This window comes from Dendrobates tinctorius, unplaced genomic scaffold (genome assembly GCF_039654945.1).
Source record: "Dendrobates tinctorius isolate UK_male_01 unplaced genomic scaffold, ASM3965494v1 ptg000158l, whole genome shotgun sequence".
NCBI classification, from domain to species: domain Eukaryota; kingdom Metazoa; phylum Chordata; class Amphibia; order Anura; family Dendrobatidae; genus Dendrobates; species Dendrobates tinctorius.
In genome coordinates, this window is record NW_027361825.1 from 37,635,703 (window position 1) to 37,661,116 (window position 25,414).

General features: G+C 44.8%; 1 protein-coding gene across 1 annotated transcript in view; it reads left to right on the forward strand.

The window, feature by feature from the left end:
- Nucleotides 1-400: 400 nt before the first annotated feature.
- Nucleotides 401-25,414, forward strand: part of CCDC9 (coiled-coil domain containing 9) — a 50,391-nt gene continuing 25,377 nt past the window's right edge. Inside the window, exons 1-10 of the mRNA XM_073549339.1 lie at nucleotides 401-1,818; nucleotides 2,754-2,897; nucleotides 5,875-6,282; nucleotides 6,375-6,458; nucleotides 8,026-8,196; nucleotides 8,526-8,707; nucleotides 8,921-8,973; nucleotides 12,581-12,701; nucleotides 13,168-13,285; nucleotides 14,868-15,366. Coding sequence (XP_073405440.1) covers nucleotides 2,754-2,897; nucleotides 5,875-6,282; nucleotides 6,375-6,458; nucleotides 8,026-8,196; nucleotides 8,526-8,707; nucleotides 8,921-8,973; nucleotides 12,581-12,701; nucleotides 13,168-13,285; nucleotides 14,868-15,366 — 1,780 coding nt within the window. The 5' untranslated portion in view covers nucleotides 401-1,818. The remainder of the gene's footprint in view (nucleotides 1,819-2,753; nucleotides 2,898-5,874; nucleotides 6,283-6,374; nucleotides 6,459-8,025; nucleotides 8,197-8,525; nucleotides 8,708-8,920; nucleotides 8,974-12,580; nucleotides 12,702-13,167; nucleotides 13,286-14,867; nucleotides 15,367-25,414) is intronic.

Here is a 25,414-nt window from a genome sequence, read left to right on the forward strand (position 1 = left end):
TTGTGTCCCGGTTTTATGGCCCATCATTACAAGAAGCACGTGGCTCCTTTTCACTTAATATTATATGAACAGGACAATTAGCAGCTGATATTACCCGATTCCTTCATTGTAGATGTTGTTTATAATTGTCAGTACGATTTTTATGTATAATAAATTTCTTACGTTTCTAAAATATTTTGGACTTTCACTCCATTTTTTTTGTGTTAACATGTTATATGGGAGTGTCCATTATCGATCCCCTTTGAGTCATAATTTTACAAATGGTGACTCGCCTGGGGTACATTGCGAATTGTTCCATTTGGTATTTTTATATATATATATATATATATATATATATATATATGTAACTTATACTGCGGCCAGGGGCAGAGGAGGCGGAGCTGAGCCTGCACATTACTGTCTGTGCTGCCTGGGGGCACTGTCGCAGGCAGTGTGTCAGAAATGAATGTCTGTCTGTGACTGTGTGATTAATCATTAACATCCCTAACCAGTAGCCGGCCAGGCCGGTACCCCCTCCCAAGCGCGGCCATTTTATTCCTTTCCAGACCCCGCATCCGAGCAGGTCATTCACCGCCCGGGGGAGCGCCAAATTCGGGAACAGCCGATTTAATATTATTTATATTGTTTGACCATACAATACAATTTCTTGTGAGAATAAAGTAATTTTTCATTGTTTTTATGGTCTAATAAATGTTACAATTTGTATACCTAAAAATCAGCATATGCAGTGTTTTTGTGAGAAGAGCCACAAAATCTTGACAGAAAATGTTTTCCTGGGAAGTGGGGTACAGGGGCCCAGGTTTTATGAACAGCCCCGGGCCCATAGTCCACTTAATCCGCCACTGTAGGGGATATTCAGGAGAAATCTTGGAGGCGGTTGTGTGAGGAACGAAAAAGTGTGGAGGAGAGTAAGAGGTCTTTGGAGGATCGAAGATTACGTGAGGGAAGATATTGGGAGATTAGTTCAGAGATATAGGGAGGGGAAAGGTTGTGGATGGCTTTGTAGGTCAGTGTTAGTAGTTTAAACTGGATTCGTTGGGGAATTGGGAGCCAATGGAGGGATTTGCAGAGGAGAGAGACAGGGGAGTAGCGAGGAGAGAGGTGGATTAGTCAGGCAGCAGAATTGAGGACAGACTGGAGTGGTGCAAGAAAGTTAGCAGGGAGGCCACAGAGGAGAGTGTTGCAGTAGTCAAGGCGGGAGATGATGAGGGCATGTACAAGAGTTTTAGTAGATTGAGGAAGGGACGGATTCTGGAAATATTTTTGAGTTGGAGGTGGCAAGAGATTGGGCATGTGGTTTGAAGGACAGGGCAGAGTCGAGAGTTACTCCGAGGCAGCGGATTTCACGTGCTGGAGAGAGCGTGATGCCGTTTACCATAATAGATAGATCAGGTAGGGAAGATACGTGAGATGGAGTAAAGATGATGAGTTCAGTTTTGTCTACGTTGAGTTTTATGAAGCGAGAGGTGAAGGAGGATATGGCTGATAGACACTCTGGGATTCTGGACAGCAGAGAGGTGACATCTGGGCCAGAGAGGTAGATCTGAGTGTCATCTGCATACAAGTGGTACTGGAAGCCATGGGACTTTATGAGTTGTCCTAGGCCAAGAGTGTAGATGGGGAAAAATGCTTATAAAGTCTTTGTCTTCCGGAAGAAGTGTCGTCTTTGCAGTGGGATGTGTTGAATGATGGGAGTTTTGGTTTCATCACAGGCTTTCGGTATTGGATGTAAAGTCCAAAGAAGAGAAGGATGCTGAGCTGGACAGGAAGATCGAGGCTCTGAGGAAGAAGAATGAGGCCATCGTCAGGAGACACAAGGTAGGTATACACTCGACGTTGTGTAACCTGGGCAGGGTGTACTCCTTTCCAGCCTTTATTACTTACTTTATTTAGCCTAGTTGATTATTCTTCTAGGCTGAGGTAAAGGTATAAAAGCGATTTTTTTTTTTTTTTTTTTTTTTTTTTTTTTTTTTATATATAATCTTTTTTCCCTAAATGTCTGTCTTTTTTATCAGTTATTTTAATTGTTTTCAACTATTTTTTTTTATCAGTCCCCATAACTTTGCAATACTGTCATTGTGCAGTCTGTCGTAAAATGACTGATCTCCTCTGAGGTGCATAGACATGGCAGGCACCCAGTCCTTTAATACAGGGCTCCCCAACTCCAGTCCTCAAGGCCCACCAACAGGTCATGTTTTCAGGATTTCCCTTGTATTGTGCAGGTGATGCAATTATAACCTGGGCAATACTAAGGAAATCCTGAAAACATGACCTGTTGGTGGGCCTTGAGGACTGGAGTTGGGGAGCCCTGCTTTAATAGATGATTGTTCTAGGCGGAGGTTTCGATATATATTCTAGCTGTATTGTAAAGACTATTTAATTGCATATATATATATATATATATATATATATATATATATATATATATATATAATGGTGGATGGCATTAGCAGCCCGGTGCTGAATGTTTGACCCTGGCAAGCAGCATGGGCTCACCATCTCTGGACCATGCCATTGGCACTGCGGAGAGTGGAGGATGAATATCGGAAGGGACAAAACTGCATCCCATTCCATTCTATTTTCTCCATCCTCTTAAATGCTGTTATGATTGACAGCCAGTGGCATGTATGGGATCAGACTGCTGCGATCAAAGCTCCGTTCCATACACGCCGTGCACCCATCCGCCTCGCAGTTCACCCATCCACCATACATGCACTACAGTGTTCTAACATGTAACCTTCTCTCACTCTCAGATGATTGAGGAGGACCGCAGAATGGCCGAACAAGAGGGAATTGCTGTGACCACCCCAAGAAAAACCATACACTTGGATGGCGAGCCGGTCAAGGCCCGGAAAGAGAAGGAAAATTTCTCCATCACTCTGGATGTTTCTGCTGGGGTGAGAGGCATTGCTCTGTATACGGTACATCATGTATAGGCTGGCCATTATAAAACACATATAGTAGCGGGTGGCTCTGAGGTTTAGCTTTCAGAAGAAAGCTAGATTCTCATCTTACTGTACATCCATCTTGGGGAAACCTCAATGACCACTGACGATGGCTCAAATCATCAGTACGGTAAGGTGGTGGATATTTAGTACCGTGACCAAGACGTCGAGTGTCTGTGGCTCATTCGTATTTCACAATTTTCCAGCGTTAGTATTAATTAACCAATTTAAAGGTTGTAATCTGCACCCACTTTTCTCAGCAGTTTTCAAAGCTGACATGTCACTATTTATTTTGCACTAAATTTGCAGCATTTATTTTTTTCGCTGATTTTTTTTTTTTTTAAATGTGTGCAGCAGGGCTCCAGGCCAAAGTACCATTATTATTATTCATTATTATTTTATATAGCACCATTGATTCCATGTTGCTGTACATGAGGGGTTACATACAAATTACAGATATAATAGACAGTAAACATACTAACAATGTAGGCAGTTAAGCCTCTGTCACACACAGCGATCTCACCAGCTAGATCGCTGTGTGTGACACTTACCAGCGACCGGCCACCCTGCCGGTTATCGCTGATCGTCCTGGAATGGCCAGGTCATTTTTTTGATCACTGGTCTTCCGTTGGCCAGCACGCATCGCTGCATGTGACAGGCGGGAGACAAGCGATCAGCGAGCAGGAGCTGGTAACTAAGGTAAACAGAGGGTTTCTAAGTGGCGTGCAGCGCTTAGAAACCCGATGTGTACGTTAGATACCAGCGCACTGGTGCAGGGAGCTGGTAACCAAGGTACACATTGGGTTTCTAAGGGCCGCGCACTGCTTAGAAACTCGCTGTGTGCCATGGTTACCAACTCCCTGCACCAGCGAGCTGGTAACTAAGCGGCGTGCGTTACTTGTTACCCCCGTGTCGCTGGTGCTGATCGCTGGTGAATCTGCCTGTTTGGCAGCTCACCAGCGATCATGTAGCGACACACCAGCGATCCTGACAAGGTCATATCGTTGTCGGTATCGCTGGTGTGGCGCTATGTGTGATGGGGCCCTTACTCAGGGGTGAGGACCCTGCCCTTGTGTGCTTACATTCTACAGGATGGTGGGGAAGGAGACAGTAGGTTGGGGGGGGGGGGTTGCGGGAGATCCAGTGATGGTGAAGTGGCAGTTGGGCGATTGCAGGCTGTAGGGAGGCGGCAGTGGGGTCATTGCAGGCTGTAGGGAGGCGGCAGTGTGGTCATTGCAGGCTGTAGGGAGGCGGCAGTGTGGTCATTGCAGGCTGTAGGGAGGCGGCATTGGGGTCATTGCAGGCTGTAGGGAGGCGGCAGTGGGGTCATTGCAGGCTGTAAGAAGGTAGCCGTGGGGTCATTGCAGGCTGTAGGGAGGCGGCAGTGGGGTCATTGCAGGCTGTAGGGAGGCGGCAGTGTGATCATTGCAGGCTGTAGGGAGGCGGCATTGGGGTCATTGCAGGCTGTAGGGAGGCGGCAGTGGGGTCATTGCAGGCTGTAAGAAGGTAGCCGTGGGGTCATTGCAGGCTGTAGGGAGGCGGCAGTGGAGTCATTACAGGCTGTAGGGAGGCGGCAGCGGGGTCATTGCAGGCTGTAAGGAGTTGGCAGTGGGGTAATTGCAGGAAACTCGGGAGGTGCTAGATTGTTAGGTAGGCCACAGAGTAGGATGTTGCAGTAGTGGAGGCAGGAGATGATTAGGGCGTGCACAGACATTTTCGTAGAGTGAGGGTTGGGGAAAGGACGGATTCTGGAAATATTTTTGAGCTGGAGATGACAGGAGGTGGCGTGAGCCTGCATGTGCGGTTTGAAGGACAGGGCTGAGTCAAGGGTTACTCCGAGGCAGCGGATTTCCGGGACAGGAGAAAGCGTGGTGCAGTTTATTGTGATAGATCAGATATGGAATATATGCGAGGTGGAGGAAAGATAATATAGCACATATCACATGGGCAATATTGACTCCAATGTCTAAAAATACAGGAGTTGAACAATATTTTTTGGTTGCACAGATGACCATTGGAGTGTTTTTGTTTTTTAATTTGTTTTTTTTTTCTGTTTTAAACATTGATTTTGGAATGGATTCTGTTCTAAAATCCACATTAAAACTATTTCAAATACACTTTGATTAAGCCAAGAGTAAACCCTTATTGCTGTTCATGCAGGAAGACTGTGAAAAAGGCACTACTATGATGCAGTTAGGGAGTGTGCACACGCTGCGGTTCTGCAGCGGATCAGCAGCGGTTTTGGCCCTGCCGATCCGCAGCAGTTTCTGCTGTGGTGTACAGTACCATAATATCCTATGGGAAATGGAAACCGCAGTGCAGACGGTGCGGATTTTTCCGCGCAGATTTGCTGCGGTTTATAATCCGCAGGAAGAATTGACATGTCAGTTCTTTCTGCGGATTCCGCTGCAGTTTACCATCTCCTCCATTGTAGAGGTGATAAACCGCAGGGCAAAACCGCAGAGCAATCCGCAGATACCTGCGGATTTTGCAAAACCCGCGCAGATCAATCCACAGCAGAATCCGCAGGGTGTGCACACACCCTTAGAATCCATATCATAATAAAATTAATATGGAAAAAAAGTAAAAACTGCATAAAAAAGCAAGGACTTCTCATTTGGAATTTTTTGAAAATAAGGTCTGATTTTTTTTTTTCGTCTACGTCTAAAAACCTGATGTTGTGAACCCTTTTGCAAGAAAACTGCAAAAGAATACAATACCGCAGGTCAGGGGCAGTTTCTCTATGAGCATGAATATACTGTAGATTATAAAAGTTTTTGACATTTCTTTGAGATTTTCAAGCAATTTGCAAAGGATAGCTGGTCCCCCAGGGATTAAATCGGCCCTCGGCCTCCTTCACAGTTCTGCGTTCATATATGTGATTGTTACTGCAGATTCTGCTCAAGTAAACTTTTGAAACTTATTTTAGGAGAAGAGACTAATAAACGATGGCAAATCGCCCAAAGCCCTGCACACTCATCGAAGGTCTGAAACGTCCCCGAGAAGTCCCACTCAAAGGACCAATGGCCGCACAGGATATTTGTCAGATGGACGAATCCCCCATGGGGATAAACATGCAGAGCCATTTAAAGAAGAGGGGGACGGTCATCCCTCTGAAATGGCGACAAGAGGACGGAGACAACAAGGTGCTGATATGTCAAAGCGAAGTCCTAGGATGCCTACTGATGATTCTCCTGGAGAACGATGGTTGACATCCCCCAAGGGACCAGAGAGAGGTGGAAGAGGTCCACGCAGGGGTGGTGGTGGCATGGGAGGCAGAGGCGGTGGCCATGGAGGACAGGTGGATGGGGTTTCCGGACCTGACAGAAAAGTTAAGGTATAGAAATTTAAACTTCTTATGATTTTATTTTTTTTCCCTGTGATGTTTTCTTATTTTTGAACCCCTGTTATTGTGGTTTTGTCGTTCAGGAATGGGAAGAGAAGAGAAAGCAGAATATCGAAAAGATGAATGAAGAGATGGAGAAGATTGCAGAGTACGAAAGGAGCCGAAGGGTGAGCACTGGCCAATGTCATTTCTGGGTTCGCATTGTCTTTTAGAATAGAAAGTGGGTAATGGAAATGAACTGGGGGTTTGTTGTCAGACACACTCCTAACAGTAGTCAGTAATGTAAAGGCATGTATTGTGTTGACACTTAAGCCTCCCATACCCATTAAATGGTGCTTTGCTGAGCACTCATGTATGTGAGAAACTCTGCAAAACGTCTCTGGTGGCATCTTATCTTAGAGAGAACAGAAGTGCCATCAGTCAGAAATTAGACATGCCGGATCCTTGACTTCCCCAACAATCATGTGTCGGGGGTCCCCATACACATTAGATTGTCAGACAAAGCTCTACGGTATTTAGCAAAAATTTCTGGGAAACTTGAGCTCTGAAATGTGCAGCTGTGCACCGTTTAGGAAGGTTCACACGAGATCAGCAAAACCTGCACATGTTACATGAAATCTGTGGTAAAATTCTTTAAAGGGAATCTGTCACCCCATTTTCGGCCTATAAGCTGCGGCCACCGCCATCAGGGGCATATCTACAGCATTCTGTAAGTGTCCCGTTACAAAGGCGACGCTCCAGCGATCCTGATGACGATACGACCTGGTAAGGATCGCTGGTACGTCGCTAGTGAGCTGTCACACAGGCAGATCTACTCAACGACGCAGCAACGATACGGCGATCCGTATAACGACGTTGGGACCTTGTCACACAACAGCTATTCTGACGACTCAGACCTCGATAGGCGTGCTTCAACGAGGTCGCTTGTCGTTGTTATAGCGTCAAACACATCGATGCATGCTGGCCAGCGGGACGCCAACGATCAAAAAATGGTCTAGGACATTTCAGCACGATTAGCGATATTGCAGCGGAGGGCCGGTCACCGCTATGTGTCACACGTAGCGAGATCACTGGCGAGGTCGCTGTTGCGTCACAAAACCTGTGATGATTCAGAGATCTCGCTAACGATCTCGCTATGTGTGACGGGCCTTAATGCTGTAGATAAGCCCCGATGTAACCTGAAAGATAAGAAAAACAAGTTAGATTATACTTACCGGGGGACAGGTGCAGTGGGTGTCAAGGTCCAGTGCCTCCCATCTTCTATAGATGACGTCCTCCTCCTTGCTTCAGGCTACGCTCCTGCGCAGGCATACTTTCTCTGCCCTGTTGAGGGCAGAGTAAAGTACTGCAGTGCGCAGGCACCGGGAAAGGTCAGAGAGGTCTGGCAAGGAGGAGGACGTCCTCTCTAGAAGATGGGAGGCGCTGGATCGGACCGGACGCCAGGGTGAGCATAATCTAACTTGTTTTTCTTATCTTTCAGGTAACATTGGAGGCTTATCTACAGCATTTTGTAATGCTGTAGATAAGCCCCTGATGGCGGTGGCCGCAGCTTATAGGCCAAAAATGGGGTGACAGACTCCCTTTAACAGAAATTGTCACACTGCAGAATTAAAAATCCGCACAGCAGGCGCATTTCAATTTATAAGATTGGTAAAATCTCATTCCCTTTTCTGCTAGCATAATCCTCTGTGGATTCCACCTGCGTAAATCCACAAATGTTTATTTTTCTTGTAGGATGGAGTAAGGGAGAAAAATCCAATCCGTAACTTTCTTGATGATCCAAGAAGGACGGGTCCTATCGCAGACGTCGACAGGAAGGAGGGAAGCCGCAGGCACAATAGAAATTGGGGCGGCCCGGATTTTGAGAAGGTTAAAACTGGTATGGACCGCGAGAAGGAGAGTCATGTAAGTGTTGGTTTTCCTGAGCCAGAAAGGGAGTCTCAGCATAAAATGGCTGCTCAAACAAGGCACAGGCAGTTCCCACCTACTTGTTTTCCATCTGTCTCTTGCGCTCTAGTAAATCCAGAGCCATCATTCAAGACAGAGTAGGGAAGACATGGATGGAAGCAAGCAGGTGGGGAAGGTGCACTAGACTGCTGGGCTGTGCCAAGGGTGTGCTGAGCGCCTGTGTTTGGTTTGAGCAGTCATTTTGTGCTAACAGATTCCCTTTTAGTGTTTTTGTGCAGCTGAGCCTCCACAATCCTGAATACTCACTGGCTACGTTTATTAAAAAGGAACGAAGACCTAGAGGAAAGAATCAGATGGACATGACCATGTCAATGACCGGCAAGGAGCGTGCAGAATATCTGCGGTGGAAGCAAGAGCGAGACCAGATAGATCAGGAGAGATTAGCACGGCACAGAAAGCCCACCGGACAGTGGAAGCGAGAGTGGGACGCGGAAAAAACTGATACTATGTATGTAGCCTCGATTAAAAAGAACAAAAAAAAAATCTTCCAAATATAGCATCACCTCTGTCTATAGGTGGTGTCCAGTAATGGAGCTCAGCTCCGTTGTGGTCAATGGGGCAAAGCTGCAGTACCATGTATAACCTGTAGAAGGGGTGTCGCTGTTCTGTAATCCTGGACCAGCGGCTCTCCAGGTGTTACACCTTTTATTCTTTTTGGCAGGTTTAAGGAAGGAGCTACACCCCATGTAGAGGAAGAACCAACTAGCAGAAGAGGTGAATATCATTTTACATTTTATCTATTGTATAAATAGTTATTCCGCTTTCTAATCTAATATATAAAGCTCAAAGTGTTTGTGTGTGTGTGTATGTCCGGGATAGGCATCCGCACCGTCGCAGCTACAGCCACAAAATTTGGCACAGTCGCACGTCTGGACCCCGAGAGCGTCCTAGGCTATGTTGTGAGGTGAAATTTTAACCCCGCGCGTTCCAATTCACCAAACAATTTTGCCCCTGCCTTTCTTACTGGGGAAAAAGTGTGTGCGTCAAGCCCCGCCCCTCATTGTGATGTCACAATGGTTGCCATAGCGACGCTGATGTCTTCATAGGTTGCAAGCCCCGCCCCTCATTGTGATGTCACAATGGTTGCCATAGCGACGCTGATGTCTTCATAGGTTGCAAGCCCCGCCGCTTATTATGATGTCATAATGGTTGACCATGGGATGGAGGATGTATGATGGGTATATGGGCATGGGACTATGGGATGGCGGATGTGTGATGGGTATATGGGCACGGGACTATGGGATGGAGGATGTGTGATGGGTATATGGGCACGGGACTATGGGATGGAGGATATGTATGACGGGTATATGGGCACTGGACTATGGGATGGAGGATGTGTGATGGGTATATGGGCATGGGCCTATGGGATGGAGGATGTGTCCAGTGCCCATAAACCCATCACACATCCTCCATCCCATAGTCATCCATTATGATGTCACAATGGTTGCCATGGCGACGCTGATGTCATCAAGCCCCGCCGCTCATTATGATGTCATAATGGTTGACTATGGGATGGAGGATGTGTGATGGGTATATGGGCACTGGACTGTGGGATGGCGGATATGTATGATGGGTATATGGGCACGGGACTATGAGATGAAGGATGTGTGATGGGTATATGGGCACTTGACTATGGGATGGCGAATATGTATGATGGTTATATGGGCATGGGACTATGGGATGGAGAATATGTATGATGGGTATATGGGCACGGGCCTATGGGATGGTGGATATGTATGATGGGTATATGGGCACAGGACTATGGGATGGAGGATAATTATACTTTGTTATAACTAACCACAGTTAGTTACTATGCCCGGGCTGCGCCGGGCTCTTCAACTAGTATACTTTAAATGTGGTTGCCACATTTAGACCTCTGACTGCTGCCAATGAATGGAAGCATTCTCGTAAACTCCTGATCGGATCATGCCCATGTCCCTTTTAAGGCATAGCAGAGCTGCTTTATTTCAGACCTTTAGGGTCTCTGAGTGTCCTGTAACATGCACTAGTTCTTGCCATCCAACAGCAAATGGTAAAGACCAACCTGCATCCTCCATCCGGATGCTGATCGGACTGTATAGTATATACCCCATGATGCACAATATTCTCCTATTACTTCAGTAATTGTAGGGTAGAATAACAGCTTCTGTGTGTAAGCAGAAGTGTTCCAGTCACTGACAGTAAGCAGAGATTTTGAAAAATGGTTAATGTGTGAAGTATATTAGAACTTTGTAGAAATTGTCACTGTACAATGAATTATGGTGGATGTTGATTGTAATAGTTGCTATGACGGTGATAATGGCAGTAGCCACAATGATGGAGATGATAGACGTTGACGGCAATAGCTGCTATGATGGGTGATGATGACGGCAGTAGCTGCTATGGTGGGTGATGGTGAAGACAGCAGTAGCCACAATGGTGGAGATGATGGACAATGACGGCAATAGCTGCTATGATGGGTGATGATGACGTCAGTAGCTGCTATGGTGGATGATGGTGATGACAGCAGTAGCTGCTATTGTAGATGATGGTGATGACAGCAGTAGCTGCTATGTGGATGATGGTGATGACAGCAGTAGCTGCTATGGTGGATGATGGTGATGACAGCAGTAGCTGCTATGGTGGATGATGGTGATGACAGCAGTAGCTGCTATGGTGGATGATGGTGATGACAGCAGTAGCTGCTATGGTGGATGATGGTGATGACAGCAGTAGCTGCTATGGTGGATGATGGTGATGACAGCAGTAGCTGCTATGGTGGATGATGGTGATGACAGCAGTAGCTGCTATGGTGGATGATGGTGATGACAGCAGTAGCTGCTATGTGGATGATGGTGATGACAGCAGTAGCTGCTATGTGGATGATGGTGATGACAGCAGTAGCTGCTATGGTGGGTGATGGTGATGACAGCAGTAGCTGCTATGGTGGATGATGGTGATGACAGCAGTAGCTGCTATGGTGGGTGATGGTGATGACAGCAGTAGCCACAATGGTGGAGATGATGGACGATGACGGCAATAGCTGCTATGATGGGTGATGATGACGTCAGTAGCTGCTATGGTGGATGATGGTGATGACAGCAGTAGCTGCTATGTGGATGATGGTGATGACAGCAGTAGCTGCTATGGTGGATGATGGTCATGACAGCAGTAGCTGCTATGGTGGATGATGGTCATGACAGCAGTAGCTGCTATGGTGGATGATGGTCATGACAGCAGTAGCTGCTATGGTGGATGATGGTCATGACAGCAGTAGCTGCTATGGTGGATGATGGTGATGACAGCAGTAGCTGCTATGGTGGGTGATGGTGATGACAGCAGTAGCCACAATGGTGGAGATGATGGACGATGACGGCAATAGCTGCTATGATGGGTGATGATGACGTCAGTAGCTGCTATGGTGGATGATGGTGATGACAGCAGTAGCTGCTATGTGGATGATGGTGATGACAGCAGTAGCTGCTATGGTGGATGATGGTGATGACAGCAGTAGCTGCTATGGTGGATGATGGTCATGACAGCAGTAGCTGCTATTGTGGATGATGGTCATGACAGCAGTAGCTGCTATGGTGGATGATGGTCATGACAGCAGTAGCTGCTGTGGTGGATGATGGTGATGACAGCAGTAGCTGCTGTGGTGGATGATGGTGATGACAGCAGTAGCTGCTCTGGTGGATGATGGTGATGACAGCAGTAGCTGCTGTGGTGGATGATGGTGATGACAGCAGTAGCTGCTCTGGTGGATGATGGTGATGACAGCAGTAGCTGCTATTGTGGATGATGGTCATGACAGCAGTAGCTGCTATGGTGGATGATGGTCATGACAGCAGTAGCTGCTGTGGTGGATGATGGTGATGACAGCAGTAGCTGCTGTGGTGGATGATGGTGATGACAGCAGTAGCTGCTGTGGTGGATGATGGTGATGACAGCAGTAGCTGCTGTGGTGGATGATGGTGATGACAGCAGTAGCTGCTCTGGTGGATGATGGTGATGACAGCAGTAGCTGCTATTGTGGATGATGGTGATGACAGCAGTAGCTGCTATTGTGGATGATGGTGATGACAGCAGTAGCTGCTCTGGTGGATGATGGTGATGACAGCAGTAGCTGCTATTGTGGATGATGGTGATGACAGCAGTAGCTGCTATTGTGGATGATGGTGATGACAGCAGTAGCTGCTATTGTGGATGATGGTGATGACAGCAGTAGCTGCTATGGTGGATGATGGTGATGACAGCAGTAGCTGCTCTGGTGGATGATGGTGTGACCGGTGGTTTTGACGACTTGTTCAGTTTAGTTTTTCAATAATTTTTTCTATTACAGACCAAGGAAAACGAGGCGCCCCCAAACCACCCACCATGGCTGAATTCTTTTCAGTGAGTCTTAAGAGACCGACACAAAGGAGGAACCAGAATAAAGGAAGGTCTGGGAATAAACCGTACAGGTGGGACTTTAGTAAATCTAAAAGGTTGACCTTAAACCACTCTTAACCAAAGGATAGGTGCTAAATGTATGATCAATGGAGGCTGGACCACTAGGACTCACATCGATCCCAAGAATAGGGGTCACAAAGTGCTCTCTGAGAATAACGCGGTACTACATGTGTGTGACCGCTGTTGTCTTACACAATGTGGGGAACTTGGGAACCCCATTCTTGTGATCAGTGGGGGGGTCACAGTGGTCAATCCCCCAACAATCATACACTTGTAGATGGGTGATGTGGTGTTTGGGGTATAGCACCTTTACTTGGTTTGATATTGTGTTACGACAGTCTATATCTGCTGGTGTTTGACTGTATACGGGGGATGGTGGGGTAAATTCACGGTTCACGTGTGTATGTGTATACATATATTGTACTGAGGATATAAAACTAATGTACCAAAATTAATGTTTTTCATGTTCTCTTCCAGCATGCATGACAGCCGGTGGGAAGAGGAGGAGGAGGAGGAGGAAGATGATATTGGAAACAGAGAGGACAAACTTCTGCCATCAGAGGAGAAAGAGAAGGAGACGTGTGTGGAGAAAGCGGTAAGTTTTCATGCCTTAGTGTTTGTTTCACGACACTGGAATATCCTGCAGTGTAAAGCATGGTTCTGGTAATGAAGGGTATGTACACTCTGTCCGTTTACCCTCTGAGTTTTACACAAGCAAGGTAATTCGGCACGTAAATACATAGATAGATCTATCTATCTAATATATAGAGCGCAAAGTGTGTATGTATGTATGTCCGGCATAGGCATCTGCACCGTCGCAGCTACAGCCACAAAATTTGGCACAGTCACACGTCTGGACCCCGAGAGCGTCCTAGGCTATGTTGTGAGGCGAAATTTTAACCCCGCGCATTCCAATTCACCAAACAATTTTGCCCCTGTCTACATACTGAGGAAAAAGTGTGCGCGCGTCAAGCCCCGCCCCTCATTGTGATGTATGATGGGTATTTGGGCATGGGACTATGGGATGGCGGATGTGTGATGGGTATATGGGCACTGGACTATGGGATGGAGGATGTGTGATGGGTATATGGGCACTGGACTATGGGATGGAGGATGTGTGGTGGGTATATGGGCATGGGCCTATGGGATGGAGGATGTGTGGTGGGTATATGGGCATGGGCCTATGGGATGGAGGATGTGTCCAGTGCCCATAAACCCATCACACATCCTCCATCCCATAGTCAACCATTATGATGTCACAATGGTTGCCATGGCGACGCTGATGTCATCAAGCCCCGCCGCTCATTATGATGTCATAATGGTTGACTATGGGATGGAGGATGTGTGATGGGTATATGAGCACTGGATTGTGAGATGGAGGATATGTATGACGGGTATATGGGCACGGGCCTATGGAATGGTGGATATGTATGACGGGTATATGGGCACGGGACTATGGGATGGAGGATATGTATGACGGGTATATGGGCACTGGATTGTGGGATGGAGGATATGTATGACGGGTATATGAGCACGGGCCTATGGAATGGTGGATATGTATGATGGGTATATGGGCACGGGACTATGGGATGGAGGATATGTATGACGGGTATATGGGCACGGGACTATGGGATGGAGAATATATATGACGGGTATATGGGCACGGGACTATGGGATGGAGAATATGTATGACGGGTATATGGGCACGGGACTATGGGATGGAGGATATGTATGAAGGGTATATGGGCATGGGACTATGAGATGGCGGATATGTATGATGGGTATATGGGCACAGGACTATGGGATGGAGGATATGTATGATGGGTATATGGGCATGGGAGTATGAGATGAAGGATGTGTGTTGGCTATATGGGCACTCGACTATGGGATGGCGAATATGTATGATGGGTATATGGGCATGGGACTATGGGATGGAGAATATGTATGATGGGTATATGGGCATGGGACTATGGGATGGAGGATATGTATGATGGGTATATGGGCACGGGCCTATGGGATGGTGGATATGTATGATGGGTATATGGAAACGGGACTATGGGATGGAGGATAATTATAATTTGTTATAACTAACCACAGTTAGTTACTATGCCCGGGCAGCGCCGGGCTCTTCAGCTAATATATATATATTTCATCTTGTTCTGATGCCTCTCTGACAGGAGATTAGGAAGGCACAGAAGCCACAGACACCGAAGTCAGAGCCATCAGTACCTGTGACACATAAGAAGAGAAACAAAGACAAAAATGAAAATGTGGAAGATGGAGAAGATGATGAAGAATGGACTGATGCTAGTGGTGATGATGAAGAAGATGTTGAAGAGGAGGAGGAAGAAGATTCTTTAGAAGCGGAGGAAGGTCCTAAAACTGCTCAAATCACTGCCCTTCCAGCTACCCCAGAAGAACAAAGGCTACTGAAACGAGCAGAGACCCCTAAACTGACAATGCCTCCACCCGAAGCGAACTCTGATGACCAAGCCGTGGAGTCCAAACCCACCAGCCCGTTTTCCCCAGAAGGATACCTTCCAGTAACAGACTGGGGAGAGGAGATGGAGTTGCTGTCTCCTCCGGGAAGTAGCAGCGAGGACAGTCCTCCTCAGGCCGATAGTTCCAGGGGAGATGCGGAGGAAGCAAGATCTCAAGAAAACTCTTCACCCTCAGGTCAGTGAATTGTAAAGAACAGTCCATTGTGCCCGGATATGTTCTCCGCTGCAGTTTTATGAAAATGTGTTAATTATAGTAGTTACAACGGGATAAATGGTTTGAAGTTGTTGTTCTTCCCAAACCCACAGGCTATGGAAGGAGACCGCACAAAGTCAGCTATTAACCCTTCAGCTTCCCTGCACCGCTTGTGATTGGATGGTGAATGAGTAACGTTGTGCGTTTGATCTGCATGGATTACACCCAGAATAAAAGATTCACGTTCATGCATGTCGCCGGCACAGAATCGCATGGTTGATGCCAGGGGCTTTGGTTCCATCGTCTGTGAATTTCTCTTATGCCATGTAGCTGCTGATATATTCATCTCTAGTATGATTTGGATGGGGTCCACCCCATGGGCTGCTCATTCGGTGAAGGGCTATTACACCGTGTCCTATATCCATCTCCGACTCGGGGGCTTATCTTCTGACATTCAAGTGATGAGAAGGCCGTGGTTGCTTTGTTTCAAGGTGGAATTCCCATCATAATAGCTGTTTGTACGTTTATTAGATCATTTTGTTTCATGAGGGTCTGTCCACAGTGACGCATCTGATGCTTGTGGAAAAAAAAGTGTCACTTTTGGTGTTTTAGCAAGATGGCACCACTCCTGGCCTGGCACACCGCCAATTGAATTGACTGTTTTGCAATTTTGACTGTGCTTGGGTCATGGTGGCAGATGGAAAGGGACCCTGAGCTTTATTGAGACCTCCCCCAGTTATCAGATAATTTTTGTTGGGAAACCCTACACCGTGTGCAGAATTATTAGGCAAATTGTATTTGAGAGGATTCTTTTTATTATTGAACAACTATGTTCTCAATCAACCCAAAAGACTCATAAATATCAAAGCTTAATATTTTTGGAAGTTGGAGTGGTTTTTTTTTTTAGATTTGGCTATCTTAGGAGGATATCTGCTTGTGCAGGCAACTATTACTGTGCAGAATTATTAGGCAGCTTAATAAAAAACAAATATATACCCATCTCACTTGTTTATTTTCACCAGGTAAACCAATAGAGAGCAACACAAAATTTAGAAATAAACATTTCTGACATTCAAAAACAAAACAAAAAAAAATCAGTGACCAATATAGCCACCTTTCTTTACGATGACACTCAAAAGCCTTCTATCCATAGATTCTGTCAGTTGCTTGATCTGTTTATGATCAATATTGTGTGCAGCAGCCACCACAGCCTCCCAGACAATGTTCGGAGAGGTGTACTGTTTTCACTCCCTGTAGATCTCACATTTTATGAGGGACCACAGGTTCTCTATGGGGTTCAGATCAGGTGAACAAGGGGGACATGTCATTATTTTTTCTTCTTTTAGACCTTTACTGGCCAGCCACACTGTGGAGTATTTGGATGCATGTGATGGAGCATTGTCCTGCATGAAAATCATGTTTTTCTTGCTCGATACCGACTTCTTCCTGTACCGCTGCTTGAAGAAGGTGTCTTCCAGAAACTGCCAGTAGGTCTGGGAGTTGAGCTTCTCTCCATCCTCAACCCGAAAAAGTCCCACAAGTTCATCTTTGATGATACCAGCCCATACCAGTACCCCACCTCCACCTTGCTGGCGTCTGAGTCAGAGTGGAGCTCTCTGCCCTTTACTGATGCAGCCTCGGGCCCATCCATCTGGCCAATCAAGAGTCGCTCTCATTTCATCAGTCCATAAAACCTTAGAAAAATCAGTCTTAAGATATTTCTTGGCCCAGTCATGACGTTTTATCTTATGTTTCTTGTTGAAAGGTGATGGTTTTTCAGCCTTCCTTACCTTGGCCATGTCCCTGAGTATGGCACACCTTGAGCTTTTTGATACTCCAGTAACGTTGCAGCTCTGAAATATGGCAAAACTGGTAGCAAATGGCATCTTGGCAGCTTCATGCTTGATTTTCCTCAATTCATGGGCAGTTATTTTGCGCCTTTTTTTATCAACACGCTTCTTGTGACCCTGTTGGCTATTTGTCATGAAACGCTTGATTGTTCGGTGATCACACTTCAAAAGTTTGGCAATTTCAAGACTGCTGCATCCCTCTGCAAGACATCTCACAATTTTTGACTTTTCAGAGTCCGTCAAATCTCTCTTCTGACCCATTTTGCCAAAGGAAAGGAAGTTGCCTAATAATTAAGCACACCTTATATAGGGTTTTGATGTCATTAGACCACACCCCTCCTCATTACAGAGATGCAAATCACCTGATTTACATAATTGGCAGTTGGCTATCAAGCCTATACAGATTGCAGTAGGACAACATATATAAAAAGGATGATGTGATCAAAATACTCATTTGCCTAATAATTCTGCACACAGTGTATGTGTACCATTGTAGTCAAACTCCAAAATAAAAGAGCAACTTTGCAACAGGCCTTTGATTAAAATGTCCTACTATTTTAGTGTCCTCATCTCTTATGCAGTGATATGCATCTCCATGGTAACAGACTACATACAAACCCTGTGGTCAGAGTCTGCAGTCATGCTCTTTTTTTTTTTTTTTTTTCTCCCTATTACAAAAAAGAATGGAACATGATTGTAGGAACAGAGCACGCAGGGTTTGTTAGTGACACAACTGTAGAGTTCTAATCAAGAACACTTGCAGAGTTCCGTGACCTTGTGCTTTAATGCATTGGAAAATAAGAAAGATTTGGTTTTGAAGGTGGGCATAGGCTTTAAAGCCCTCACTGACCCGAACCATACTTATGTCATGGGATCCCTGTTATCACTTTATCTTTTACAATTCTACACATGGAATCCAGGCTAGTGGCTTGTCTCAAAGAAATTTGGGGACTTTTAACCTTCAGATTTATTGTTATGTATTTCAGTAAATTGAGGCGGCATAACTGGTGAGATTTAGTAAGGATCTGGCCCAGAAAATAGCGCCACACTTGCCCATAGGCCGTGCTTGGTATTGCAGCTCTGCCCCATTCAAGTTTATTTATAGACAAGGACAAGAGTGCAGTCCTCGGCAGGGTAAAAGCAAGTTTCCCTAAGCCTGTGTAACTCTTGCTCTTCTGTTTTTTTTATTATACTAAGATGCATAGCACCTTTTAATGTCCTTTGCCTTTTAGGTTTTTTTTGTAATGAAATGTTTTATTATTGCATAAAATCATGGAATTTCAATCAGTGTCCTGCTGAATCCGTTTTTATTATAGGCTTTATACCTTCAGTCGTGGCTGCTTTTGCTGTTTATAGCGTAGCAGCGACACCTGGTGGTTAGAAACTGATGTTACCGGATTACACAAACCTAAGAGGACTATTCATAAAACAGTGTTAAATATGATTTGTGGAGTTTTTAATATATATTTTGTTTTTTTTTTATAATTGCTACTGTGTTTTTTTACATTTTTTTTTTTTACAATGTCTTTCCAATTATGAGACTTATATGTAAAGCTAGCTGTAACATTGCATTAAAGGAAAACTCCACTCAATTATAAAATGTATGTGCTGATGTTCTTTCCTTTTTTTTTTTTTTTTTTTATCTTGCCTTCTTATGTTTCTTATTTTTGGTGTAGTCACGTCATTAAGAAAAAAATATTTATTATTATTATAATATAGCTGCAGTTCCAATGGAACTACAAAGACGCCCAGAGCATTGAACGGAAGGTTGTATTGGCGCTCCAGGGCACGTATCATTATTTTACAGAACCACAAGTCCCATAAATCTATAAGTATATGTAAACTTGATTTACACTGAGTGACGTGGTATCACTTTTTTTTTTTTTTTCTTTTGCACATTTTCTTATCACCGTTTGTACGACTTGCACTTTAATTTTTCTTGGCCTGGAGTTCTCCTTTAATGAAATAATTGATCATGTTTTATACGGTGATGTACCCACTTCCCTGGAGCAATGTAAAGTTGTTTTTATTTTTTGCCTTGTCAGAATTTTTTACTGTGTATCACAAATATGTTTGTAACTTTTAATGGGTTGTCCTGTCTCAGAAAAGTCTGCAGACTGCCAAATATATTCTCCTGTTTTCCCTGTGCGGGTGGATGGTCACATGCCAACTAGACTCATGCGCCTCTCTCATTTCTATTCTATTGAGAAATGTTGGGTTATAGTAGTTGGCATGTGACTGCAAGTACAGTGGGGAGAATAAGTATTTGATACATGGCTGATTTTGCAAGTTTTCCCACCTACAAGGAATGGAGAGGTCCGTAATTTTTATCTTAGGTACACTTCAACTGTGAGACACAGAATCTTTAAAGAAAAAAAAAAAATCAGAAAATCACATTGTGATTTTTTTTGCATTTTATTACATGAAATAAGTATTTGATACAGTAGAAAAACAGCTTGTTATTTGGTACAGAAACCTTTGTTTGCAATTACAGAGGTCAGATGTTTCCTGTAGTTCTTGATCAAGTTTGCAGACACTGCAGCAAGGTTTTGGTACACTTCCCCTTACAGATCTTCTAAGTTTTGGAGCTGTATCTGGGCAACATTGAGTTTCAGCTCCCTTCAAAGCTTTTCTACTGGGTTCACGTCTGGTGACTGGCTAGTCCACTCCAGGACCTTGAAATGCTTAGTTGCCACTCCTTAGTTCTTTGTGTTTCGGCTCATTGTCATGCTGGCAGACCCGGCCACAATGCTCTTATGAGGGAAGGAGGTTGTTGGCCAAAATCTCGCAGTAAATGACCCCATCTGTCCTCGTTTCAAAAACGATGCAGCCGTCCTGTCCCCTTTGCAGAAAAGCACACCCAAATTATGATGTTTCCCTCACCATGCTTCACAGTTGGGACGGTGTTCTTGGGCTTGAAATCATCCTTCTTCCTCCAAAAACATTGAGTTCATGCTAAAAAGTTCTATTTTGGTCTCATCTGACCACATGGCCTTCCCCCATGCCTCCTCTGGATTACCTAGAATGTCTTTGGTGAGCTTCAAACGGGCCTGGACATGTGCTGGTGTGAACAGGAGGACCTTGCGTGCCCTGCAGGATTATAATCCATGACTGCATGGTGTGTTACTAACGGTAATGTTTGAGACTGTGCTCCCAGCTCTCTTCAGGTCGTTGACCAGGTCGTCTCATGTAGTTCTGGGCGGATTCCTGACCTTTCTCAGAATCATCCTTTCCCCACAAAGCGAGATCTTGCATGGAGCCCCAGACCGAGGAAGACTGACAGTCATCTTGTGTTTCGTCCATTTTCTAATAATTGTGCCAACAGCTGTTGCCTTCCAACTGAGCTGTCTGCCTATTGTCCTGCAGCCCATCCCAGCCCAGTTTTGTCCTTGGTGTCCTTAGACAGCTCTTTGGTCTTGGCAATAATGGAGAGGTTGGAGTGTGATTGAGTGTGTGGACAGGTCCAATTAATCCAGATAAGTGCTAAGTAGGAGGGCTTCTTAAAGAAAACCTAACTGGTCTGTAGGACTACGTTCCCACGATCAGGAAGTAGCAGCGCTTTGGACACAGCTTATTTTTTGCTGCGTCCAAAACGCTGCGTTCTATTGAACACAGGTAGATCTGCATGTGTTCACCGAATTTTACAGATCTACCGCATTCAATACATTCTATTGATGAAATTTCTATTTTGTAGACCTCGTGTCTCCACAAGAGAAATTTCATGCTGCGGTCCTGAAAAATGTGATCTGCAGGCATATAGTCACGTGTATTGGACATGGAGTTTCTAGAAATCCCATCCTCTATGCTGTTACATATGGCCACTGTGGTTTAAATGCTGCATAAATACGCAGCATCAAAACCGCAGGAATTCCTGATCATGGGTACGTAAACAGAATTCTTGCTGGTTGGTAGGTGATCAGATACCTATTTCATGCAATAAAATGCAATTTAATTATGTAAAAAGCATACAATGTGATCTTCTGTTTTTTTTATTTTTAGACTCTGTCTCTTACAGTTGAAGTGTACCTACAATAAAAATTACAGACCTCTCCATTCTTTGTAGGTGGGAAAATGTGCAAAATCAGCAGTGTATCAAATACTTATTTTCCCCACTGTATATAGATCATACATCCGGTAACATAACCCATCCACCCGCACAGGTAATACAAGGCAATAGGACGGTGTGGGCATCACATTGTCACAATTCGCCAGTCTGATTGACTGCAGACTTTTGTTCTGAGACTGAACAACCCCTTAACGACAAACAAATCTCAGAATGTGTTTGTAAAGATATAATTTGTACTTTTAAAACTTGTTTTACTTACTGGAACTTTTTCATTAAATTACATTTTTTTTTAAAATGATCCTTCTTTTTTTTTCTTTATAAAAGAAAGTTATTGCTAACATATTTTAGCAGTAAGCAACTGAGGCAGCAGGGACCAAAGCAGAGTTTATTCTGGAAGAACTGCAGGATTATTGTTGTATCCTACCTCCTATCAGCCTGAGCCGACAGCAGAAGTATTAGCCTATGTGCACACGGTGCGGATTCTTCTGCGTTTCCGCAGCGGTTTTGGCCCTGCGGAAACGCAGCAGTTCCGCAGACCAAGTACAGTACAATGAAACCCTATGGGTTTTCAAAAATGCTGTGCTGACGGTGCGTTTTTCCCCGCGCGGTTTTGCTGCGGTTTACAAACCGCAGCATGTCAATTGTTTGGGCGGTTTCCGCAGCGGTTTCACACCTTTAACATAGTAGAGGTGTGAAACCGCAGGAAAACCACAGGTCACTTTACCTGCGGTTTTACCTGCGATTCCGCGCGGAAAAAAATGCAGGTGAATCTGCAGCGTGTGCACATAGCCTTATGGAGTTTTAGCAATTGCCTATTTTCTGATCTCCCTGCATTAGCTGTCTGAGCTGTGCTTTGGCTGTAAAAGAGTTAATGCAGGCACTGTCTGTGCAGACTGGAAGCCAGCAGAGAGCACATCCCTGGATTTCCACTCTTCCCATCCCCACCAGTGTCACACAGCAACTGCAGGATCTCCAGACATGTAACATAGAAGTATCGCAAAGCACAAGATCACCAGTCCTGGCAATGCAGATTATGCCCTACTTCCCCCTCAAAGACTAATCATGTTCTTGTGTTGTAGGATAAATATATGTACACATTATAGGTTGTACTGCATGGTGTGTGTATATATACGGTGTGTACAGTACCTTCACTCGAACAGTATGATGACCCTTACTGTACTCCACCTCAACTCCCCCAGCAAAGTATGGTTAGCGCAACACAATATAATCACCCACCTGTGACCTCCCCCATTCAGCCCTCCATGCAGCATAATGGCCCCATTCCTCACCAAACTGTATAATTGCCCCCGCTAGCCCTCCAAACATAATTGCCCCCACTAGCCTTGCACACAGTATGATGGACCCCACACAAACCTTCATACTGTATAATTGCTTGCATACAGTACAATGGGCCCGAAACGCGCCTTCCATAAGGTATAAAGGCTTCCACATAGCATTCCAAATATTATAATGGCCCCAACATTGCCATCCATATAGTATTATGCACCCCATAATCCTCCATATTGTATAATGCACTCCCCATAGTCCTTCATATAGTATAATGCACTCCCCATAATCCTCCATATAGTATAATGCACTCCTCATAGTCCTCGATATAGTATAATGCACTCCCCTTAGAACTCTATGTAGTATCATACACTCCCCATAGGCCTCCATATAGTAAAATGCACACCCCATAGGCCTCCGTATAGTATAATGCACTACCCATAGGCCTCCACATAGTGTAATGCACTTCCCTTAGACCTCTATATAGTACAATACACTCCCCATAGGCTTCCATATAGTGTAAAGAACTCCCCATAGGCCTCCATACAGTATAATGCACTCCCCATAGTCCTCCAAACCAGGGCTGTGGAGTCGGTAAACCAAACCTGCGACTCTGACTCCTCAGTTTCCCTTACACCGACTCCACGACTCCGACTCCCACATATATTGCTTATATTTAAGTGAAAAATTTATTGTAGTACAATGTGAACATCAGACATTTAATCATTTCTATGATCCAATAATCAAGATATTTAGATAGAACATAATATCTATTTATTGGAATACAACTTTAGAACACAAAAAACTGTAATAAATTGTAAATATGTAATACACTGTATAATATCGATTACATACATACGGTACAGACCAAAGTTTGGACATACCTCATTCAAAGAGTTTTCTTTATTTTCATGACTATGAAAATTGTAGATTCACTCTGAAGGCATCAAAATTATGAATTAACACGTGGAATTATATAATTAACAAAAAAGTGTGAAACAACTGAAAATATGTCTTGTATTCTAGGTTCTTCAAAGTTGCCACCTTTTGCTTTGATTACTGCTTTCCACACTCTTGGCATTCTCTTGATGAGCTTCAAGAGGTAGTCACTGGAAATGGTCTTCCAACAGTCTTGAAGGAGTTCCCAGAGATGCTTAGCACTTGTTGGCCCTTTTGCCTTCACTCTGCGGCCCAGCTCACCCCCATTTGCACAAGGAAAAACTAGAAGCAATGGGATGAAACTGAATGGGAGGAGACACAGATTAGATATTAGAAAAAACTTTTTGACAGTTAGAGTGATCAATGAGTGGAACAAGCTGCCACGAGAAGTGGTGAGTTCTCCTTCAATGGAAGTCTTCAAACAGAGGCTGGACAGACATCTGACTGGGATGATTTAGCGAATTCTGCTTTGAGCAGGGGGTTGTCCAGATGGCCCAGGAGGTCCCTTCCAACTCTATGATTCTATGAAACCATCTCGATTGGGTTCAGGTCTGGTGACTGTGGAGGCCAGGTCATCTGGCGTAGCACCCCATCACTCTCCTTCTTGGTCAAATAGCCCTTACACAGCCTGGAGGTGTGTTTGGGGTCATTGTCCTGTTGAAAAATAAATGATGGTCCAACTAAACACAAACCGATTGGAATAGCATGCCGCTGCAAGAAGCTGTGGTAGCCATGCTGGTTCAGTATGCCTTCAAATTTTGAATAAATCCCCAACAGTGTCACCAGCAAAGCACCCCCACACCATCACACCTCCTCCTCCATGCTTCACGGTGGGAACCAGGCATGTAGAGCCCATCCGTTCACCTTTTCTGCGTCGCACAAAGACACGGTGGTTGGAACCAAAGATCTCAAATTTGGACTCATCAGACCAAAGCACAGATTTCCACTGGTCTAATGTCCATTCCTTGTGTTCTTTAGCCCAAACAAGTCTCTTCTGCTTGTTGCCTGTCCTTAGCAGTGGTTTCCTAGCAGCTATTTTACCATGAAGGCCTGCTGCACAAAGTCTCTTCTTAACAGTTGTAGAGATGTGTCTGCTGCTAGAACTCTGTGTGGCATTGACCTGGTCTCTATTCTGAGCTGCTGTTAACCTGTGATTTCTGAGGCTGGTGACTGATGAACTTATCCTCCACAGCAGAGGTGACTCTTGGTCTTCCTTTCCTGGGGCGGTCCTCATGTGAGCCAGTTTGTTTGTAGCACTTGATGGTTTTTGCCAATGCACTTGGGGACACTGTCAAAGTTTTCCCAATTTTTCGGACTGACTGACCTTCATTTCTTAAAGTAATGATGGCCACTCGTTTTTCTTTACTTAGTTGCTTTTTTCTTGCCATAATACAAATTCTAACAGTCTATTCAGTAGGACTATCACCTGTGTATCCACCAGACTTCTGCACAACACAACTGATGGTCCCAACCCCATTTATAAGGCAAGAAATCCCACTTATTAAACCTGACAGGGCACACCTGTGAGGTGAAAACTATTTCCGGTGACTACCTCTTGAAGCTCATCAAGAGAATGCCAAGAGTGTGCAAGGCAGTAATCAAAGCAAAAGGTGGCTACTTTGAAGAACCTAGAATATAAGACATACAGTATTTTCAGTAGTTTCACACTTTTTTGTTAATTATATAATTCCACGTGTGTTAATTCATAATTTTGATGCCTTCAGCGTGAATCTACAATTTTCACAGTCATGAAAATAAAGAAAACGTTTTGATTGAGAAGGTGTGTCCAAACTTTTGGTCTGTACTGTGTACACCGTGCGGTGCTTAGAAATCCGCTGTTTACCTTGGTTACAAGCTCCTGATCGCTGGTCTCCCGCCTGCCATACGC